This window comes from Triticum urartu, chromosome 3A, assembly GCF_056163025.1.
Source record: "Triticum urartu cultivar PI428250 chromosome 3A, HENAU_Tu73, whole genome shotgun sequence".
Lineage (NCBI taxonomy): Eukaryota > Viridiplantae > Streptophyta > Magnoliopsida > Poales > Poaceae > Triticum > Triticum urartu.
In genome coordinates, this window is record NC_141875.1 from 54,486,848 (window position 1) to 54,511,385 (window position 24,538).

General features: G+C 43.7%; 1 protein-coding gene and 1 long non-coding RNA gene across 2 annotated transcripts; one reads left to right on the forward strand and one right to left on the reverse strand.

The window, feature by feature from the left end:
* Positions 1-1,011: 1,011 nt before the first annotated feature.
* On the reverse strand, positions 1,012-3,633 carry LOC147978475 (uncharacterized). Its single transcript, XR_015618136.1, has 2 exons — positions 3,226-3,633; positions 1,012-2,638 (listed from the first exon to the last, which is right to left on the reverse strand). It is a non-coding gene; the product is annotated as an uncharacterized LOC147978475 (long non-coding RNA).
* An 11,425-nt stretch (positions 3,634-15,058) lies between these two features.
* Positions 15,059-24,250, forward strand: LOC125528615 (transcription factor GTE10). The gene is made up of 11 exons (XM_087546312.1): positions 15,059-15,551; positions 15,881-17,129; positions 17,222-17,359; positions 18,041-18,108; positions 18,602-18,674; positions 18,778-18,837; positions 22,633-22,692; positions 22,786-22,898; positions 22,982-23,024; positions 23,107-23,228; positions 23,311-24,250. Exons 2-11 carry the CDS (start codon positions 15,908-15,910, stop codon positions 23,560-23,562), a joined length of 2,151 nt encoding a protein of 716 aa, XP_087402438.1. The 5' UTR covers positions 15,059-15,551; positions 15,881-15,907; the 3' UTR covers positions 23,563-24,250.
* Positions 24,251-24,538: the final 288 nt, after the last annotated feature.

The window sequence follows — 24,538 nt, forward strand, 5'->3', positions numbered from 1 at the left end:
GACGCCAGGGACCCTGGCGTCTGGCCCCTGGACTCAGCAAAACTTCCTTTTGCGCTTTCCAAAAATCTCGTGGGCTTTCCCCTTTGGCCCAGATAAAGTGTTCTCGTGCCCAAACATTTCGGGAAACATCCGGAACCCCTTTCGGTGAATTCCAGAACCCTTCCGGAGATCAAACACTACTATCCACATATCAATCTTTACTTCCGGACCATTCCGAAGTTCCTTGTCATATCTGTGATCTCATCCGAAACTCCGAACAACATTCGGTCACCAACATACATAACTCATAGTACTATATCGTCAACGAACGTTAAGCGTGTGGACCCTATGGGTTCGAGAACTATGTAGACATGACCGAGACACCTCTCTGGTCAATAACCAATAGCGGGACCTGGATGCCCATATTGGCTCCTACATATTCTACGAAGATCTTTATCGGTCAGACCGCATAACAACATACGTTGTTCCCTTTGTCATCGGTATGTTACTTGCCCGAGATTCGATCGCCGATATCTCAATACCTAGTTCAATCTCGTTACCGGCAAGTCTCTTTACTCATTCCGTAATACATCATCTCGCAACTAACTCATTAGTTGCAATGCTTGCAAGGCTTATAGTGATGTGCATTACCGAATGGGCCCAGAGATACCTCTCCGACAATTGGAGTGACAAATCCTAATCTCGAAATACGCCAACCCAACAAGTACCTTCGGGGACACCTGTAGAGCACCTTTATAATCATCCAGTTACGTTGTGACATTTGGTGGCACACAAAATGTTCCTCCGGTAAATGGGAGTTGCATAATCACATAGTCATAGGAATATGTATAAGTCATGAAGAAAGCAATAGCAACAAACTAAACGATCAAGTGCTAAGCTAACGGAATGGGTCATGTCAATCACATTATTCTCCTAATGATGTGATCCCGTTAATCAAATGACAACTCATGTCAATGGTTAGGAAACATAACCATCTTTGATCAACGAGCTAGTCAAGTAGAGGCATACTAGTGACACTATGTTTGTCTATGTATTCACACAAGTACTATGTTTCCGGTTAATACAATTCTAGCATGAATAATAAACATTTATCATGATATAAGGAAATAAATAATAACTTTATTATTGCCTCTAGGGCATATTTCCTTCATCTCTAAACACAGTCATACCCATGTACGAGTGGCTTGCATGATCTGGACAGCATGCTCACAACATATGTAGGAGTAGGGGTAAATCCTCTTATGAACAACTAAGCTCTGAGGCAGACATGTGTCCTTCCTTGGTACAATCCATAGCCATGATAAAGATTGATGTATGATTATCTTCGGGGCATACCTTCAAATATTTCCAAATTTATTCGAAACATACTTCCACCAACATAGGTGACTTTTATGATGGCGTGCTAAAGGAGGACGAGTGCCTTCCATTCGAAACCACCCGGCTAACTATCAAGCACTCGAGTTCGGAGTGACGCACTTGCAGAAACTTCCTGTATGCTGATGAAGTGTTCCGGGACTGTGGAGAAGTTTGTCACCATATCTCTTTGTTTTCCTTGAAGCAATATGAATGTGAGAATATGTCCCTTGTCTTGCTCAATGCATATGAGGATCTCATTAATCTGGGCAGCTGCAAATAGGGTTTTGACATTGCTCTTGGCACATCCTTGAATTATGTCTTCTGTGAGTGATAAGCGGTTCTTGAGTCCATTGAAAAAGACTCGAGTCTGTCCTAGCTGAAATAATCCATGTTTTGAGAGAGGGACCATTGGTCACTACTGATATCCATTTTTGATGGTTCATCTAACTGTCCCTTAGGTATCATATGCTCTGAGAGAGTTTTCTGAAACTTAGTCAGGTATATTATGGCGTTGTCCGTGGCATGCAGATTCTGCTTCTGACCCATTCTTCATTCTTGGCGGATCTGTGTTGCTGTTCTGAATATCATGTGGTTGACTTGAATTTTCTTGAATTTGGATTATTGAGTATTATCCAAGTTGTATGTTGGTCTTCTTTGTAGCACTTGCGGAAGGATCAAGTCGGAGCCAAAAGGCGGAACCAGTAAAAGAAGCAACAACCATGAAGAACCAAAAATACCAAGGAGTAAATAAAGCTCAAATTCCACAGGTTTTATATGCATGGCCGTAGTTCCACTAGTACAACTAGTCTAGCGCACTCGATGCATATCTAAGGATTTAGAAGCAAAACCACACAATGCTCCTGGCTGCAATTAGTGTACCGCTTCTGCTACTTCCTCAGGGAACACATTGTTGGAATTGATCTCAGTGTAACAAACTGAGAGAAATCAGGGAGAGACAAAGTCTCCTCACCTAACATAAAGATGCACCACGATCGGAGGTGCCAAACCAATGTTTTGGTCCGGTCCCTGTTCCCTAGCGTTTATACATAAAAGGGAGGTATATGTCCCATGTAGGGATGACGATTACAAACACACAGAACCTCAACTGCCGATCCTAAAGAACCGCCAAGGGTCTAGAAGACCGTCCACCACCGCCGGCCACCAGGAGGGTAGTGCCGGCGGCGTCCAGCACTCTGCACGTCCATCTCCATGCTGCTGCTTCTTCCCCAATAAACTCCACTCCCCTAGAGGCTCACGGGAGCTGCATGGAGCCCCTGACGGTCTTTGAAAAATCACGGTTAGTTCCCAATATTCTACAGAAAGAGGTGTTTTAATCTAGAGATCAAGATCCTATTATGTTAGTACTAAAGAATTATTTCTAACATTGGTATCATGAGCACGATTGATCTCTGTTTACAACCCTAACTAGACCATGTTAAATCTTAATTATTAATGCCATGGTCTAACTTTTTGTATTAGTGCTTCTAATTGGTCATGATTAGATTATAACGTTTTACTGTTAGCACATTAGGATTATGTGTTAAGATCAAATTATGCAGGCTTAAGATTAATGATTAAAGTATAAGAATCTGTTAAGTTGACAATCCATGTTTAGGGTTAATTGCTTCGGTTAAGATTCTAATTGCTATTGGTTAGTGTTAATTCGATGATGATGATGTTCAATTGTTAGACTAATTGAGCCATGCTTCCGCATTATGTTAATCTTTCAACTAGCCCTGTTTAAGCAATCAGAAAGGGGGAATTGCAAACTCCAGAAAATCCCCAATTTGAAACCCTAGAACGAGGAATTCCGCAAATCAGCGCCCAAAAATGATGTAATTGAGAAAAAGAAGAGCTTTTGGGGCACACCTCATGATGCCGCACCGGTGCACCTTTGGGATCCCGACGCCGGTGACGCTGTCGTCTCCCGGGACGACGCGCTGAAAGAATCGGACGTCGCTGAGCTGCTAAAGGACGACGCACCGAGTGTTTAGAGCCGCCGGCGCCGCTATTATGGATGTGCACGTGTGAGGCCATCGCCGTGCATGCTGCCATCGCCTCCTAAATCCGCGGTGGCCGGTGCATCCCTCCCCACCGTACGAATCGCCGGGCGTGCGCGGACGCAGAGGCCTCGTTCGATGGCAAAGCGCGGGGGATCCAATCCGCTGCACGCTTGGCCGACGAGCGGAGCTCCCGCGCCGCCATGGCTGGCGAGCTCATCGAGCCGCTGTTGTTGTCGCCGCTCTGTGCGAGAGCGTGAAATCCGGGGGAGGAGGAGGTCAAATGACCTAGGGTTAGCTCGGGCGGCGATTTTGTTCCGTTCGCGAGCGATGCCGGCCGTCCATTTCGATCGGACGGTTCACAAGAAATCGCGGCTCCGAGCAAGCCATCAGGCGCCATATGGGCTGTTTTCACGACCGGATTGTGGCCCAAGTTGCCTCAGCCCAGCAGAAAAGTTTGTTTTTTTACGTGTAGCTGCTATGCTACTGGGCTTAATTTGGGTAGCCGTGGGTATTTTTGGGCCAATTTTTTCTGGCAGTTTTTTGTAATTTTGGCAGTGCGTTTAAGTTTTTTTTGCTATCCATAGTAATAAATTTAAGAGCTGCCAGAAAATGTGTTAAAGATTTTGCTTATGTCATCTTTTAAGCAATTAAGATTTATGTCATTTTATGGAATCCTTCAATGATGATAAGATTTTGTTAATAGAACGTCATGGGTTGTTATGGGCATTTTATGAAGTTTTAGTGCACTTTTTAAGTTTATAATTATGTTTATGCACTAATATATTAGAAATTGCCTATAATTATGTTTAAATTTTTCTGAATAAAATTGTGCCAAAGGGAAATTTATTGTGACATTAATGTTGATGCCATCTTAATGACACCTTTTATGATGATCATATTTTCGGTGTCATTTCAATGATGAAATTAATGTGAATCACTCATTGGATTTTCTGAAATTTTTATTTGAAAATTTTAATTGAGTGTGAATTTTACGTTGATGCCATACTTATGGCATTTTTTTAATGATGTGATCGTCACTAAATGGTCGCGTGGTGTGGTTTTCCATACCTCACGGTGCATCTAATAATGTTGAGCTAGTGTGCTCGTTGACAAATACTAAAGATTATGTTGGTTCATTTCTATTGTATAATTAAAACATGCACTATTGAAATAAGCTTAAATGGACCATAATGGTATTGATAAAATTATGGTTGATTCTCTAAACAAAGAAATTTTGTTTAAAGAACTTTATGTGATATGCAAAATCCTAGTCATTATATGACTTTTTTATGAAATCTATCCAAAGTACGTGTTGCCTTTTATCTGACCGTTATAATTTACCAAATATTATTATTTGGTGAATCCTTGTGTAAGCTTATGTCCAAATTTTATATAATTGTTTTTGGGGAAAATCTTATGATATCCTTACGATAATGTTAATGTCATTTTCACTGTGAGTGTTAATATCAATGTTTACTCAGTGGCAAAGACATTTATATTTTTATGTTAATTCTATGTCATTTTCATTTATGCCTTTGAGAAATTTTTATGATAATTTTGACACTTAAGTTAACTATTATTATCAGTGTCAACTTTCGTGACAAAAGGTATCATTGTGTATGATGACAAACATGGTTTTATGTTGTTGCTTTATGGTAATTTAGCTATTAATTTAGCCGAAGTTCTTGCTCATAATTATGTGCTTTTATGACTCTCTAGTCAAAATGGAACCAACGGGAAGTTTTGATTAGAGATCTAAAAAATGTTATAATGGCATATGATGATATTCTGACCAACGTTGATTATTTTCATGTGTCATTTATGAATATGGATCAAAATAACAATTAAGCATCTCTTTGATTCATCTCATTGCATGGTTAATTCATGCTTGATGTTTTGTTGTGATGCTCATAATGGTGTCTTTTTTTAGCAATGAACATTAATAATGATGCCAAACTTCCGTTTTGGCATAGACGTACCTTATGTAAATAACTTTTGCACATGGAGGAATCTCCCAGTGTTTTCTTTGCCACTAAGGTTGAAGGATGTTAATCATGATGATAAGGCAGACATTGGGAGAGATTGTCACATCCCTGCTTTTAGTCATGCATTAGGATTGGATGAACATGTGCATCATGTTTAAATTTCTCTTAAACTTGAAATGGGGCCTAATCAATCCCAAAACCCCCCCTGAAAATGCTAAATTCCAACAATTGGAATTTCAATGAACCCAAAATTCCCTTCATAAAAGCCCACCGTTTTTGGTCTTGACTAAAACCTCTGCCAAAAATGGTCTTGCAATTTATGGAGCCATTCTGGATTTTTGAACAAGCCATAAGTATTTGAATTTGGGCATTTTAAATGCTATAAATATTTTAAAGTGCTCAAATAATCTTGGAAGCATCCCCTCCGATGGGTTTTATGTAGATCTCGACGTCGATGAGTGACTTGCCACCCAGGTTGTGATCCTGGCCATGGAGGGCCCTATGTAGATAGACAGGCTTCGAGAAGCCTTCTTTCTTTCTAGTGTCTGTACTCAGACTATTTGCTTCCGCATGTGCTTGTATGCTTGTATGACTTGAGTGTCGGGTCATGTGACCCCTACCTATATGAACATGTTATGTATGGCTCTCTGGAGCCTTTAAATAAAGTACTTGAGTTGTAGAGTTTCGTTGTGATGCCATGTTGTATTTACACATATCGAGCATATTGTGTGTATGATTGAAATGCTTGGTATGTGTGGGATCCGACAATCTAGTTGTTTATCCTTGGTAGCCTTTCTTATGGGGAAATGTAGTCTAGTGTTCCTCAAGCCATAGTAGTCCGCTACAGCCCGGTTCACCGGAGTCCTGCTAGCCCAGCACTACTGCTCAGGACACTTGACTGGCCGGCATGTGTTTCACTTCGTTCCTATGTCTGTCCCTTCGGGGAAATGTCACGCGGTGACTTCCGGAGTCCTGCCTAGCCTGCTACAGCCCGGGTTCCCCGGAGTCCTGTTAGCCCAGTGCTACAGCCCGGATTCACACGCTGATGACCGACATGCTCGATGTGATTCACGTATGCCTGTCTCCATAGGTCTGTGCCGCTTTGGATTCACAACTAGCCATGTCGGCCCGGATTCTCTGTCATATGGATGCTAGCGACACTATCATATACGTGAGCCAAAAGGCGCAAACGGTCCCGGGCCATGGTAAGGCGACACCCGTGGGGATACCGTGCGTGAGGCCGCAATGTGATATGAGGTGTTACCGGCTAGATCGATGTGACTTGGAATCGGGGTCCTGACAGAGATATCAAGACGCATGTGCCATCATGCATGTTACTAATGCAAAGGATATTAAAGTCAAAACTATTGGATTTATTCCACTAGCTTTTGGAGATAACTTCATTCTTCATCTTATTGATGATGTTTGTTCATGCTCCAGTTATTGGAGAACCTTAATTTTGTCTCTCGAACAGATGACATGATTTTGTATTAAGTCATCTCCAATTATGTAATGTTAGTCCCACTCTAGGGTGAGACAAGTTATGTTTTCACTGAATGAATCATTTGTAAAGATTAAGTGATATGGTATAACTAAAGATATAAGAGAATTTTAAGAGACCTTATCAAATTTGTGGTTTTCGGCCACATTTCGAGGGGGAGAATGGAAGTCTTGTTTAATATGAGATATCACGTTCACTTCTCCTACTTATATCATATAAAGCTAAGAAAAATATGTGCGTTAATTCTCTAATTAAGATGGAACCAACGAGAAGTCTTGGTTGGAGAATGTATGAAAAGCACACACTAATTTTGGTTCTCTAATTAAGATGCAACAAGTCTTATTTAGAAGAATGAACAAAAAATCACTCCCTTTATTATGTTAATGTGTAATCCCTTATGAGCATTATGAAGCACACTTGAATGCTAAAGTGACAAGGTTGCTTGTGTAATGACCATCATGATGTAACATGTTGATTATATATTTGACCAACGTCGTTTATAATCATATGTCACATTTCACTCAAGTGGCAAGTTTGTTAGTATCATGTGGCTCGTGGTTATATTTCATTTATAATCATTTGTCACCGTTCATTAAGTTATTTTCCATCTTCAGCCCGATGGTGTTATGGTTTAGAACTAAAATGATTATTATTAAGTTTTTGGGTATGTTTTCCATCTTTTAAATAAAGTGATCATCAGGGAACCTGGAGCGTATGAGCATGAATCTTAAGGATAACTCCATTAGATCTTTGTTCATATGCATCAGGGAAGGTGAGAAGAAATACATATTGCAACACTTAATGTTGAGACTTAACAATTTCCCTGTGATTGATAATGTGTGTGAATGATCATCTTAGAGGCTTGTCTGATAGTGAGCTCTAATGATGTATGGAACTCAATAGAGTTTCCTCATTAAGTTGTTATGACGCTTGTGTTATGATTATAACATGCTCTTGTGTTGACTAATTAATAGTGTATATATGACTCAACCATCAGGTTTTGTCAAATAGATGAACTTAACACAAGGTATGTTGCCGATCACAAATAAGGGCATGTTCATACTTGAATACACATGTTGCTTCTGACAGCTGAAGCATAAGGAACCACATTATCTGATCAGTTCATAATGGTTCCTTGGACACTAAAATGTCCACCTTTATTGCCCTTAACTTTAGCGGCAGGTGAGATAGAGTACTACCACATAATATTTTCTTTCGTACTCTATCGAAGTATGTCGTCATAAGAGAACTTATACTCCTTTTGGACCTATATCTTGATGAAGCCCGATACAAATAAAGTATAAGGCATCACCAAGTTCCTTTTATGTCAATAGAAGATAGAAATTTCTTGGCCTGCCAGAAAATATTCCAACTTCACATTTAGTGAACTTACTCCCCTTTGTCCCAACGCTCGTCTTATTTCATAATTGAATTTCTTGAGGTGAAAATTGGCAAATATACAAGTAAGTCCAAAAATGGACCACTGGAAAAGCCATCAAAAGTCTTGCAGATATGCAAGACAATAAAGTTTACATGCTCACTGATGAGAAGTCTGATAACCTGGTTATCCTAGGTTATTTAGACATTGTTTCTGCGAGATGTGTGGATATTAAAGTTTCCACGTCATGTTACATCCTCACTCTCGCATATGGAGCTATATCGTGGAAAAGCTCCATAATGACGCTGATGGCATTAGAAATAATGCACTTAATTATGTGGCATGTTAAGAGGCTATTGGGCAGGCTGTATGTCAAGAAATTTATTCCCAAAATTATGGTGGTAGATAGCATTTTGTAACCACATACTGCAATATCAATCGCAGTTTTCTATGCGAGTAACAACAAGTTAAAATAGTGTTGCCAAAACCGTTGACAATATGTTTAGTGTTGTGAAAGATAGAATCCAGGATCAAGCTATTGAAGTTGAGAGTATGAGTATGTTTGAATGTTTTACGGATCCGTTTATCAAAGGCTTACCACCCAATTGTATGATCATGTTGCTAGCATGGGTTTAGAAAGCCTTTTGATCCTGGAATTTAGGACCGTCAAATGAACCAACTCCCTTTAAGTAAATGATATCCATTTTGAGATAGAATGGTATACTATAATTATTGAGGTTCAATGACATTTCATTGGTCATTGCAACACCTTACTTTGGTATATTATTTCTATGATAAGAGTGGGCTTATGATGTTTGTTAACCTTACGATCAAGGGGGAGAATGTTGGAATTGATCTCAGTGTAACAAACTGAGAGAAATCAGGGAGAGACAAAGTCTCCTCACCTAACGTAAAGATGCACCACGATCGGAGGTACCAAACCAACGTTTTGGTCCGGTCCCTGTTCCCTAGCGCTTATACATAAAAGGGAGGTATATGTCCCATGTAGGGATGACGATTACAAACACACAGAACCTCAACTGCCGATCCTAAAGAAGCGCCAAGGGTCCAGAAGACCATCCACCACCGCCGGCCACCAGGAGGGTAGTGCCGGCGGCGTCCAGCACTCTGCACGTCCATCTCCATGCTGCTGCTTCTTCCCCAACAAACTCCACTCCCCTGGAGGCTCACGGGAGCTGCATGGAGCCCTTGATGGTCTCTGAAAAATCATGGTTAGTTCCCAATATTCTACAGAAAGAGGTGTTTTAATTTAGAGACCAAGATCCTATTATGTTAGTACTAAAGAATTATTTCTAACACACATCAGCTATAAACTCGACGCACGACCATGGCCAAGGTGGCTTAGTCAGTTAACCCCGGGTTTTTTTAGGAAAGATACTCCCTCAGTTCCATATTATAGTGCGCATAACAATTTGGATCAAATTCCGGAATGTAGTGCGCATTAACACCTTTGGACGAAGATATCCCTCTGCTGGGCCACTGCAGCGAAGTTGCATGCACCCACATGCGTTACAGTCTAACAAAAGCAAAGGGCATTTCTAGTCCAGATAAAAGGGCCAGCACACGTCTTGGTATAAACGCCATAAGCAAAGGCGCACTATATAGGGGAACCGAGGGAGTATAATTTATTGGCATTGGACCGGGTTGTAAGAGAAGAAATACCATGGTTGGCAAGCAAGGTGGGGATATCTGGTTCAGTTTTGCTAAAGCACATCTAGATGTGCCATAAGTATTGCACATCTAAGTCATATGTCATTGATCTTACATTAAGATTCGTGTGAATATTTTCTTTCTTTTTTTTCTTTTTCTTTTATGCTTGATTCACTCAGATGTGCAATAACTAGAGCACATCTAGATGTGTCCTAAACATACCCTATCTGGTTTACCTATGGGCTCACGGGTCATTGCCTTGTGCGAACATTTCATACGGGAGGGAAAGGCCACGAGAGTTGGGGTCTGATTATTGGGTAAAATCTACGATATTGCCTTTTGATCAAGGGGCTACTTCTGGTCGTAATTACTGAGAGTTCATTTAATTGATATGTGTCCAGTCTTACCTCCTTATTTAAGAATATATTTATGCACGAATGTTTTGATTAACATATGATTATATATAGTTACCGTTATGCTGGTTGTAATGGGGAGTATCATATACTAGTATCATGCGTACGCCACTAGTATATGATACTATTTCCGTAATGCATAGTATCATAAGTTAGTATATTATGTTGTTTTATTAATTGTCATGCATGACACAAAGTAGTACAACATATAATATGATATAGTATCATGATATGAGACCACATCCTCTCTTTTCTCATTTAGTTGCGTGCCATATCATAAAAAAAAGTCTAGTTGGCATGCATGATATCATTTATGATACTCCCATTATAACTAATTTTATGCTACATCAAATATGTAGCTTAGAACTGCGAGAAAAGTTAATAAAAAAGAAGGAAATTTAACTTAGATTCATTTGTTCTCAAACAAATTATTGGACTCTGGATACATGAGTTTTTTTTTGCAAGGATTTAGCTACACAAACTTACTTATCCGGTCTCATGGGTTTTATCATAACCGGCGAGATGAGATGTTTTATTGCAGAGAAAATGCGTGGACCATAAAAAGTGGAAAAAGGTCTAAGGCTCGATCTGGAAAATTACCATCAGGAAAATGAACGGTAGTGACATGGCTGTATCATTAGATTCCGTGCTTACAAGTCATGGTTCATGACATGACCAGATAGAAACTGACTGCCAAGTTTTAAACCAGCTTTGGAAGACCAGAAAGAAGAAACGGGTGCCCATCCAGCCAATCGTGAATCGAATTCTCACCTTAGGGGTCCTCAGATGTCGGCTTTTTTTTGCGAGAGAAATTTTCAATTTATTCATCGATCATGGCAGTACAAAGAACACAAGAGGTAATAAAAATTACAATTAGGTTTATAGACCACCTAGCGACGACTATAAGCTCTTATTCGACAGGACGTTATTTTCCCACGCTTGGAGCTAAATTGCAGCTGCCCAAACGGTTACTACCTTCGTGGCTCGTTCGCTATGCTAGCACGCCTCACTTGTCTTTTTTCCACCTCGCTCGCTCATTTGAAGAAAAATGCTCCAACTGCCGGTACAGGGGAAAAACAGCTGCAAATTTCCTTTAGATTTGCAAATTTACGTGAGTTCAAACATATCCACGCATTTAAAAAATGTTTAAATTTAAAGAGTTCAGAAATTTTAAAAATGTTTAGAAATTTTAAAAGATTCAAAAAATTTAAAATATATTCACGAATTTAGTTTTCGCAAATTTTTATCTTTTTGGATTTAAAAAATATTCATAAATTCTTAAAAGTGGTTGTGAATTTTAAAAACCTTATTGAATTAATACAATGTTCATAAAGTTAAAATGTTCGCAGGTTTAAAAAACTTTTTTAGTTTTATAATATTGATAAATTAAAATAAGTAGTATGATTAAACAATTGGTTGGAAGCACGCAACCTTCGAAGTTAACGGCCCAACCCTATGCTACCCTGCTCGTCTCCCCCCCCCCCCCCCCCCCCTCGTTCATTCGAAGAAAAACCTCCACCTGCTGGTACAGGAAAAAAAAAGCAGCTACGAATTTCTTATAGATTTGAACAATTCTGTGAGTCCAAACATATCTGCGCATTTTAAAAATGTTTATGAATTTATTTTTTTTCACAAGTTTTAAGAATGTTAAGGACTTTTAAAAGATTAACAAAATTTAGAATATATTAGCGAATTTATTTTTCAAAAATTTGAAAAATGTTTGCACATTTAAAAAACTTTCATAAATGAAAAAATGTTCATGAAAAAAAATGTTTGCAGGATTGAAGAAAACTTTGCAAATTTTAAAATGTCATAAAATAAAATAAGTGTTCATTAATATCAAAATGATCATGAATTAAAACAATGAACACGAAAAAAATATAAGAGAATTAGAAAAGGGCAATAAAACCATAGGAAAGAAAGACTAGAAAAGCCAGGCAAACTCTTCCAAAAGGTTCTCAAAACCAGAAAAAAAAAACACAACTGAATCACCATGGTGTGTGAAGTGGCCTCGGAGATGATTGAGAAAGTTATGCAAATAACTTTTGTACTGGAGAAATATAAGGAGGAAGGAGGACAATAATTTATATTCCATCTACTAAGCGGTGCATGATTTATGAAAGTATATTTTCAATAATCTATTTTGCAGATGGAACAATTATATATATTGTCAAAAACAAAGAGTGTGAACTTCGCGATACACCCCGCTTACGTGTTGTTTATTCTTTTACCGTACCTTTTTACTTGCTTTGCATGCTTGTGGCTTGCTACTTATCTTGGCTATTGCTTTCCTAGTGTGTTAGCTTGCTTGCCATATGGTTGTTCTCATCATAGATTGTATATCTGGAGAACTTACTTTATTCACACTTCACCCTAAAATTGGAAGCTAAGCTAAAAAAAATTGTATTATCCTATTCACTCCCTTCTATTTGACTTCTTGATATCAGACCACTTCATATGCAAGGCAAACAATGATGTTGTTGACTGTGGCATTACCGGCAAGTGGGCAACCTGGCTAGCACACACCCTACACTACCTGACATGGAGGTCTGCGCCCACCAAAGTCCCGATGCACCTGAGAGCTTAATAACTTAGAGCATCTTGAACCGGACTCCCCAAATCTTGCTATACGCCCTGTTTGTCCGACACTCCTCAACCCATCTCATATGTGGTTTGGATTTTGGGCCTCCTGGATGTCGGACCGTCCCACTCGATTCCACAAAATCTCCTTCCTATCCTCACCTCGGACCAAACCATAGCCATTCTTATTAGTCCACTCCACATCCAGCCATCTCTGCCCGCCCTTCCCTTGGTGGGTTGACAGATGACGTGCCCATCATGAAAGAGAGAAGGCGTGCCGTCTAGCAGCGACCGATGACGAGGATGCCCGTTCCCAGATCCTGGCAAAGCGACAAGCCCGAGCCGCATGTGCCCTCATCGTCCTTCCGCCATAGAGGAAGATCTTACCATGTCTGGTGCCGCGTCACCGAGCAAATCCACCTTGACCCCTATTACGTCCTCGACCACTACTTCCGCAAAAACAAAGACATAACCAAGGGCAAGGCATCCGCTAGAGATGGACTTCCCTTAACTATATGGTCCTAATTTAGTTAGGTATAACATGTCATCATTTTGGTAGTCTTATGGTATGTATGGGCTCACCTATGTTATGATATGTTTGAATTGAGTGCTAGAAACACAATACATATGCAAAACGTTCATACACGCACACTCACCCCCATGAGCACCATCGAGAGACTGAGCCGACACATCATTTTGAGATTAACGGAGTCGCCATAGACGCTTTCGTAGTCGACAGGAACGTCACCTCACATTGTACGCACATCGCTGGAAAGACCTAAATAAATCCAAAAATGCACAAACCACATGTTCGTTCACATGATTGGAGATGCTATTAGGGCACACATGACGGGGGGCGCTATCAACAGGCGCCAAGGTCTAATTCCTGGCCGTTCTGGCGTATTCCTGTCCGAGCGTGGTTTTCTTTTTGCGTCGACACTAATTTTGTCATCAGATCTTTTTGTGAGTTTGTTTTAAATTGTCATATAGGCATCCACGGACTCCTACTAACGTTGGATACATCGAGACCCTTAACCGACCACTATGCATAAAAATCCATTTTATCTTTTTCTCAAGCGCCTAATCAAGCGTCTTTCATTGGAGATGCCTATAGAGCAACTCTAGCAGATACCCTAGAAGTGATCAAACCTCTATATTTGCAGTACCGATGCCGTAAAACACACCCAATAGATCCCGTCATATAGCCTCTCCCGGATTTTTCTTGCAGGTCACTACATATTATAACCCATATATCCTATATCCATAATTTTTTAGGCTGATTTTAAGGTGAACTGTAAACGAGTCAACATCGGAGCAAGCAGCTTAGAGCTCGGCAGGGGCTGCTGGAGCAGGCTAAGGGGCTCGGCAACGGCCGCCGGAGGGTCGCGGAGTAGGCGGAGGAGCTCGACATTGGCTGCCGGATTTCTTTTTTGCAATACAATTTTGCCGTCTGTCAAAGCCAATTTAATACCGCAAAAACAGTTTAATTTTACAGTACCACGATGTACAACATCTACTAGAGTTGCTCAGGAGATAGGATTTCTCTGTACCCATCACGTGCTTCTCTTGTTGGCAAAATTGACAAATTTGATCTCAAAGCGAAAGTATTTCACAAAGTAAACTGCTTTTTGAAAGTATTTCATATCACAAACCCTTTTGTGCACCGCCCGACAAGAGTGCAGCTCCTTACAGACTGGCGCTGCACAACACTGTGCAGCGCCTGTCCGTAAGGAGCTGCACAGTAGAGTGCAACGCCTTATTGTCAGGCGCTGCACATTAGGGGTTAGTTGGGTGAAATACTTTCAGAAACAGTTTAGTTTGTGAAATACTCCCTCCGTTCCGAATTACTTGTCGCAGGTATGAATGTATCCAGATGTATTTTAATTCTAAATACATCCATTTCTACGACGAGTAATTTGAAACGGAGGGAGTAGTAGTTTCGGAGGTCAAATTTGTGCTTTTTGTCTCTCTTTCTCCATTTCACACCCCAAAAACAGGCAGGCCAGGAGTCGCAGGACCCAGGCACGCACCTGCCTCCACGTGTCACCATCCTTCACCTCCAAGCCACCCCGCCCCCTATCCGCGTGCTCGGCAAAAGACGGCCGCTCCCCAAACAGTACCGGACCTAGACCACCCCCCACCCCGCACCTATAAAATGCCCGCCGAATGCCCGACGAGAGCACCCACCCCCGGCGCGCCAGTCGCACCGAACCGAATGGTTTCGCTCCGCTCCGGCTCCGCTCCACTTCGGGTCCAGACTAGACCCATTCGCAGGACCTGACTCCACTTCGGGTTCGGTCGCTTCGCTGAGGAGGAAAAGGATAAGCGGCCACGGACGCCCACCGCGTCGCACCCTGCACCTCCCGTCCCCCCCCGAGCGCCACGGCCGGAGCCCGGAGAATCCACGGCCGCCCGCCCTCCCGCTCCCAGGAGCCTCCCGTGGCCCCGCACGCCCGGCGCCCCGGCGGCAGCCCTGCCCACCGCCGTGCAGTGGGCGGAGGGCGGAGGCGCTCACCGGCTCACCGGCTCACCGTCGAGCCACAGCGGCGGATCTGTCCTCAAGCCGCAGCCGCGGACGCCGAGGTCGTTGACGCCGGGCAGGGGATCGCGGGGCTCGTCGCGGCCTTGTTCCCGTCCCCGACAGCCTCGTTCTCCAACCCTAAGGTGACTCCCCTTCCAGACTCCCAATCTGAAATTCAATCGTTGACCTGCACATTTGTAGCTTATGTTTGGATTTAGAGAGATATGATTCGTTTCACTCTCTGCGCATGTCACTGTCCTGCTCTGATTCATTTCATTAGCGTACGGCTGGTCGCTTGGTACGGATTGGTCTTAGGGCCAAGTGCAATGTTAGGGTTTTGCCGTGCAACATTTGAGTACCTGTAAATTTCGGTTTGTGTGCTTTCATTTCAATCCGAGACAGGTTTCAATTTGTTGTCTGTGTGTCACTGTGTGTGTGTGTGTGGCTGAAGCTGTCTGTCATTATTCAGCAGATCTGTGCCTAGCTGGCGCCTGGTAACATGACACCAACGGTCCTCATGGAGTACAGGCCGCAGATGCAGATTAAACGGGGCTACGACGAAATAGCTTACCGGGGCGGCGCGGGGTATGCAGAGACTGTAGGTGAGTCGGGCAGCCCTGTTCGTGTCGACTCCGAAGATTCCTCTGCGCCAAAACGCAAGTGCATCAGCCTTAATAGCGATGGCTTTGAAGTGAAGCGAGAGATCTTCGTCCCGTCTAGGTTGTCGTCGTCTGAGCGGCGCTACCTTCGAAAGAGATTCCGGGCAGAGCTTGATTCTGTCCGATATCTCCTCAAGAGGCCAGAGTTTTTGGCCATCATGCCTGTCAGCCGAGCACCTGGTTTCTCATCGTCGGCTGCCCCTCGAGCTAAAAAAGTGCAAAGGGGGAGCCATGTTCTCCGCGGTGCCAAGGGACGCTTCTTGCCGACCAAACCCCGGCCTGAAACATCTACAGTGTTGCCTGAAGCTACAATTCTGAAGCAGTGCGAATCTATTCTGAAGAAGCTGATGACTCAGAAATTTAGTCATATTTTTAATGTTCCAGTAGATGTGGAAAAGCTGAATATTCCAGATTATAATGAAATTATCAAGCACCCGATGGACCTTGGGACCATCAAGAAGAGGCTAGATTCTGGTTCCTACACAAGTCCTTTTGATTTTGCAGCTGATGTCAGGCTGACCTTTAACAATGCGATAACGTATAATCCCCGAGGGCATGCAGTGCATGATATGGCCATTCAACTGAATAAAATGTTTGAGTCCAGATGGAAAACAGTTGAGAAGAAGTTAGTTTCTGCCGCCACTAAGCCACATGTTGAGGTTGATAGAGCTGACTCAAAGAGGAGAAAGACCCCTCCTGTGGACCGCAGTGACTTGTCAATAGATTGTGTCAGGCCAACTGAGATTGTGAAGCCAAAGATGACATTTGAGGATAAAGAATCCTTCGGAAACTGCTTAGCTTCTTTGTCTGAGGATCCAGAATTACCTGGTCACATCATTGATATGTTACAGCAGTGTATTGACAACAATACAGATCAGCTTGGGGATGAAGAGATAGAGATTGATATCCATGCACTCAGTGATGACATACTATTAGAATTGAAGAAGCATGTGGACAAGTACTTGCAAGAGAGAGATCACCAGCAGACAAAATCTGAGCCTTCTGAGAATGAGGCTGTGAATATTTCTGGCCTCAGTCATTCGTCCACAAATCCCTGCAAAGGTATTTTGTCATGTACGCTTTGAGGTTCTCAATAGATTTAACTTTAATTTCATCAATGCAGTTGTTAGAGATCGACCTTTTTGTGCACTCAGGTGGTGAGCCTGTTGAGGAGGATGTGGACATTTGCGGCAATGCATCCCCTATATTGATAGAGAAGGATCCACAAATCAGAACAAGCAAATGTGGTAGTCCAAGTAGTTCCAGCAGTGGCTCGGGATCTTCATCCAGTGGTGTGTACATATGAGTTATTTAGTTATTTACATTGTGTTTACCATTGTTACATTGTTGTAAAACATGTTTCTCCATGGCACTGCTCTGATTACGTTGACCATCTTTATATTTCCTTTCTCATGTTCTTTTCATAGAGGTTTGTGCTTATGCCTAGTTCATATTTCTTTGGCTAAACTTTAGTGAACTTCAGGTTTACGAGTTTACGGAAGGTTGTGAAGCAAACATTTTTCACTATAGGTGGTACCATCTGAAATTCAGAATATTATATGAGATTGACACGTGCTGCAAATTTGTGCTTGTCATTTAGGAGTGCCTTTTTAAACCATTATTATCTTTCTGTAGACTTAGAGGTATCCATAGAAACTTTATACTCCCTCCGTCCCGTAATATAAGAGTGTTTTTGACACTACTGTCAAAACGCTCTTATTTAGTTAGGATTTCAAGAATGCCATCCTGCAATTACCTCGCACTGATTCTTATAGTGAACTAATATGTGGTGCATAGCTGCAAGGGCACCGTAGATGCTTTCTAAAAATTATTATTGGGAACTACAGATACACTCTGTACCAGTTAATTTTCTTAAACAGCCCGTCCCAGTTGTCTACAAGACCCTACTGTATTTGATATATTTATCTTGTAAAGCGTGTCCTCAGATCGTATTTGCTATGCTGGTAATGCAGATTCTGACTCAGGCAGTGACGCTGAAAGCGAACCAGAAAAAGCTGGTAGCCCAGCAAAGCTTGTGAAGGTACTTTGGCAATTTCTTACTGGGTGATCCTTCAGTTAAGCCAGTTAATGTAGTAAGGACTATCTTAGTTGGTGAACATATGGACCAATGGAGTGTGTTAGCAGGATTAAACCCCACTAATTCTTTCTCTCCTCAGCTCTTTACATTCATCCATTATTCCCTTGTCATTATTTTTACCGCATCTGTAGTCAGTCACTAGCCCTTCTGTTCGCAACTTGACCCTCCTTGTCCAATTATCTGATAGTACCACGCCGTATCAGTATTTGCAGTTAGTTTTGTAGCTTGTACTTCATTGGTTGACTCGCCTTGGTCAGACTGAACCAGATAACAGAATGGTGATCTAGTTTCTGTACCTTTACACTAGTCTGAGTCGACTGTGATCAGTAATAACGATATTCCGTTCTACTAATGCTGTGGCAAGAGTTTGTCGTTTCATTTCCAATTACTGGCCAACCTTGTTGCACTGCAATAATGTGTTTCTCCTAATTTGTAGGGTATTAAAATACCAGAACAACCTGCAGAGCAAGAAAAGAGTGATGATGTTATTAGCCCTGTTGATGCTAACAGTAAGTTTTATCCCCATGCCCCCTTTAGCTGCTTGTTGTTGCAAGCTCTTCTTAATCTACTTCTATTTGTCATACTTACCATTTACCATTGGTTAAATCACAGACACTACTGCTGATGTGGAACTCCATGAACTGGACAATGAGTCCAAGGCTGCACCTGAGGGTAAGCACCTCCGTGTGCCTGTGCCTTTTTTCTCCCCACCAGCCATCACTTGCATCATCTCTTTTACAACTTAGGTGACTACCGTGCACTCATATCATTGTGAAAACAATTTGTCACACATTTGACATGTTAATATTAACAAGAGTAGTGAATATGCGACATACAGCCACAATGGGATTTATGCTGCATATTCAACCTCACGGGTGACAATTAGCATTGTTTGTGCTCCTCTTCTCGACTTTGCCTCCACCTAGGATCAAGTCATGTCCTTGTACTTCTTTTTTCTACTCCATGCGGGTAGTTGTCCATGCCCTCCTCTTGTCGGTTTTGCTCTCTGGATCAAGTCACATTCTCCCATCTTTTTTCATCTCCTTATGGTAGTGGATTCCAAGAAAGGACGATACCATATTCCATATAGACATGCATTATGTGAAAGATATACTAAAGTGAGTAGATGTATAACATAGGAAACAACTATTTTGTTGATTCTCATCCATGAACTCAGAAAATCAACTCCACCAACATAGCTAGATTGATACCATTTTTTTAAGCACTGGTGCTTATTTGCAGAGGATAGACGCGTAATTAGGCACTTGTGCTTCAGAAACATCCGGTTTATTTTTAAGCACCTCCCTAAGCATCTAGCATTGTACAAGGCCTAAATAGATAGGGATAGCCAAACTGCTGAGAATATTCCTCAAAAACCTGGTTGGCAACAGCTGGCAAAATATGGCGGATGAGGGCAACCATGCTTGCCTAGCAAGCGAATCGTTTTTTTTCGCTCAGTCACCTCTCCCGAACAAAACCAATGTGTTAGTTACCCAGGCTCTTCGCGCTCTCTTCTCGCAGTTGGCGGTTGCTGCGGCGGCGCCAGCGCCGGCCAGAGAAGTGCAGCGACGGGCAAGCTCGCCCTTCCTCTCATGTCTATCTAGCCCCCTCTCCAGTCCCGTGCATGTGCCCTGTGTGGAGGCGGCGGCGGCGGCGACGGCTTGGGCGGATCCGCGATGGCGCCGCCGCCACACTCGAGAGCGAGGCTACGTAGAACTGGATCCAGCAGGAGTTAACTCCACCGTGCTCCTCGAGGACGCCCACCACAGCATCAAGCTCTGCTTGGCTGCCCGCGTCCTACCTCACCCCCACACCCTTCCTCTGCTGGGTTAAGCTGCGGCTGGCTCTGTCCTTTCAATTCCCATGCTTGTGTGCATACTTGTTAAATTCATAAACTGCAGCATGCTAGAGGATGTGCGGCTATGAAACTCTACTCTCTGATTTGTTGCTCTATGAACTGCAGCCTGATCTGATAAATTCATGGATGATTGTGTGCATACTTGTTACTTGTGTATGTATACAAGACAACAGTTGTGTGTACACTAATTTATGCGTGTGCTTACTAGAGCGTACTAGAAGATGTGCGGCTGATTGTGTGTGTGTGCTTGTGTATGTGAATCTTGGAAGTTTTTTTCTTTTTCAATTTACTACCATAGATGAACCAAGAAAAATAAGCTATCTAGAAGTTTTTCTTCAATTTACTAGAGGATGCGTGGCTGATTGTGTGTGCTTGTGCATCTGTTAGACTTATGATATTAATGTACATTGGCATGTCAAACACACAAATAGCTATCCCTAAGAGCGTCTCTAGCAGACCCCTTAGAGAAACTCTAGCAGACCCCGCAAAACACGCAGACCTGCAAAATTCCGGTTAGTATGCGGGCTCGGCCCAATTTTCCGGCCAGAACAGAGCACGCATACTCGCCCGGCCCGCAATTTTTTTTGTCGCGGCCCGCAAACCGCACGCCCTGACCGCTATATCTACGGTTCCGTGACTCGTTTGCGGGTCCAAACCCTATCCCCCGCCGCCACCGAGCCACGCGATTCCCCTTCCCCCTCTCCACATCTCTCGCCGCCGGCGACCACCCGCCCCACCTCCAACCGCCATGTGGGGACGAATGTGGAGCTCCGGACATGGCTCCGGCAGCAGATCTGACGGCGGAAGGGACCCGGAGCGCGAGCGGCGCGTCCGGTCGGACGGCGCGAGGAAGCGCGGGGCCCGAAAGTGGACCAAGCGCGGCCTGTCGCCGCCGGCGAGCTTCCAGCGGAGCGAGACGGAGGAGTACGACCGCCGGCGCGCGTCCTTCTCCACCGCAAGGTCTTCGTATGCCGGGAGCTCCTCCTCCGGCGCGGGTCTTCTCCCCGTGAAGAGGGAGTGGTCGGAGGACGAGGAGGAGCCGGAGGAGCCGGACGAGTTCGCCTTAGTCCCCGTGAAGGGGAGCCCGAGGAGCCCGCTCCGCTCGGCCGCCGCGGAGTCGTCGGGCCGGAAGACTACGTCGCCGCCGTCAACGCCATTGCGGCCGCCATCGCTGAGCGGAGCGTGCGTGAGGAATGAGCGTCCTTCTCCTCCACGGCGTCATCCATTTGTCGCGACCTCGCCGCCGTTAGATCCGACCCGCTCTAGTACTAGTTATCTGACCCCTCTAGTACTAGTTAACGTAGTATGTGGTATGAACTATGCTTGTAGTTTGTTGGTCATGTAAAATCTATGTAGTATGTGATGCACTGTGTTTGTGCAATTTCTCCCGCAGAAGTGTTTTTTCAAATTATGCAAGTTTAGATACGGTTTCTCTTCGGCCGCGCTAGTTTTCGACCCACAAACGCAATCTTCGTGAAACCGCAAACGTGTTTTGCGGGGTCTGCTAGTTGCTCTTATAAGGCTAGCCCTTATAAGGGGTTTATAGTTCGCGTTTTCCCTCTTATAAGGGGCGAATTTGGCTGCGGCAGAACATAAACCTCATATGAAACTTTAAACTTTGAAAAAAAAGGTTTCGCGCGAGAGATGAACAAGAAACAGTAGTAGATAGAAGTTGATCACCGATACATATATGAGTTCATCGATTTACATAGGGTAGATTCATCGAAACGTCGGCCTAACCCTAACCTTAACTGCAAAATGGGGCTCATTGGAGCCCTCCGGGTGTGGTGGCGAACTGGCGATCACTCGTCGTCATTGGTGAGGTCGATGAACATGGAGTCTTGCGCGTCGGCTTCGCGTCGCCAGGCCTCCATCTTCTCATCTAACTCCCGCGCCCTGGCGAGGCCCTGCTCGTGCAGGACCTTGTTGATCTCCTCGTCCCGGCGGGGGCGCTGCGCCACCTCCTCCTTTCGTGCACTGCGCTCGAGAATCGCCGCCTCGATGGCGTCCGCCTCGGGGGAGGGGAAGGCAATCCTCCGGCCTGCCGACGCGCGACCGCTCCGCCTCCCTCTTGACAGGCGGCAGCGGCGTGCGCGAGCTGCACACACCGTAGAGCCGAGCCTGCTGCCGGCCGTACTCCTCTGTCTCGTGGCGGAGGAGGGACGCCGGCGGCTCAAGGCCGCGGATGGTGTACCGGCGGGCGGAGCGCTTGCGCTCCTCGTCATTGTCACAAGAGACGCAGTTGCGTAATGCTGTACACTGCCTGGATCGGGGGTGGTCACGGGAGAGGGGGCGCCGCCGTGCGGGCTGGGTGGTTCTGATTCGTGAGCGAGAGGTTGGAAGACGAGTACTCCCAGGTCAGGGGAGAACTTGGAGGATGCACCGATATGTGGTTGTTTTTGTAAGGCGGGTCCTTTTTATGGCCTTTTTTTATGTAGGGAGATCTTGTGTGTGGGCACCAGATGTTTATTTTTCGGGTTTTTCTTTTATGGTAAAAATTGGTGGGGGTGAGGACCGGAGGACGTGGGAGGTCAAACCATTAAGAAGGCAAACTCCCCTTTAATAATAGTAAAGAACACTTGTCATACTTACCAATGGTTAAATCACAGACACCGTTGCTGATGTGGAACTCGGTGAGCAGGACAACGAGTCGAAGGCTGCACCTGAGGGTAAGCATGATTTTGTAAGCAGGTTCATATGAGACCACCAAGGGGTCTTGGTGCATTAATCTGCATCTGATCCTTTCCCAATGAAAAATATAGGGGAGAATGCAAAACCTGACAGGCAAGTCTCCCCGGACAAGCTCTTACGAGCAGCTCTTTTGAGGGGCCGTTATGCTGATGTAATTGTGAAAGCTCGTGGGATTCTCTGCCAGGTTTAGGAGCTTTTACATCTAGCTTTCTTTCCTTCATCATTGGCTGCACCTCTTCCTGACATGTAATTACCTAATGAGCTCAGGGTGGAGATAAACAGGAGGAGCTGGAGAAACTGCAGAAGGAAGGTAAAAAGCATATACACCTGTTTGTTTGCTGCCAAGTAGTAAGCTCCTGCTTTTCTGAGAATTGTCTTGCCTATGGACACAGAGAAAGAACGGCTTCTGGCTGAAGGTAATGCAGCCATGGAAGCCCGCAGAGCTGAAGCAGAGGCTGAATCTAAGCGTAAGCGGGACCTTGAGAGGGAAAAGGCTCGTCAGGCCTTGCAGGAGGTAAGTGAATGAAATACATTTGCTGGTGCTATGAAACTCATCTTTTGTCTTATAGCTAAGAGTTCGTTTAAACCTGATGCAGATGGAGAGAACTGTAGAAATGAATGACAGTGTTGATCCCAAGGACCTAGAAATGCTTGGTACAGTCACCACAGAACATATTGTGAGTTCTGTCGACGAAACGAGTCCAGGGCATTCCCAGGATGGCATGCCCAGTTTTCTTCCTGGTTCTGGCAGCATGTTGGAGAAACTTGGACTATTTATGAAAGTAGACGAGGAAGAAGAGGAAGAAGAGCCATGCAGCAAAGATGCGGATGAAGGAGAAATCAACTAATGTCTGTTGAGATATTGGAGCCTTCTGGTCAAAGACAGAACAATCGCCTGTTTCAGCTGGCCGACGCACATGGGGAAATTGCTGGTAGCTGCGCACATGTCGGACATTTTCTCTCAAACGGTGCACGAAAGAATTCCCTCGAATTTGGTGCTGCTGGAGGTGTTGAATCACGTGCTTGCAGGATTTACGCCTTCGGAAGGGAGGGGAGGACAGAGATCGAGGCCACAAAAATCCAGCTGCAAATGAAAATGGAGTTCATCTCTAAAATCCTCCTGGAATCAAGACGTTGTTGCGAGCTGTTGTTGGGTGTATTAATCTGATGGAGGCTTCTGGAAGATTCCTTCTGACTCGCACACGGTCAGATGTTGGCTCAGTACCACTTCTCACCAACACTTTTGCTGCTGTAAGACGACCAAATCCAGCTGCTTTGGTGATATAGTCCAGTACGGATTATGAATACTAAAGTGCAAGTGGGGCAATATCTGGCAAAATTTGTATGCACGTATCTACGATTGTTCATTGTATACACGGAAGTTCACCAGTAAAGATTATATGGTTATCACCTGGTACTACATAGTACAGTATAATTTAATGTATTTTGGCTACGTTCAGTTTGACTAATTCAAATGTATTGCCTAGATATGTACTCCTTCCGTCCCGTCCCATAATATAAGAGCAGTTTTTGACACTACCAGGGAGTAATTTCTAATATTATCAGCTCAGATTGTTTAAAGTGCATTGTTCCTCGTGTTCAGTTGCAATGGGTTTAGGGCCAAATCTTTTTCTTTTGGGGCTTATGGCGGTTGTGGAAATAAGCTGCCTCCTCCCAGCTTATTTGAAAATTCTAATGTTAAATTTTATTTTAGAAGTCTACTAATTAACACTTAGTGGGCTTCTAAAATAAACATTTAGGCTGAGCTTTTAGAATAAGCTAGGAAGGGAGTAGCTTATTTCCGCGGCCGGCCATAATAAGCCT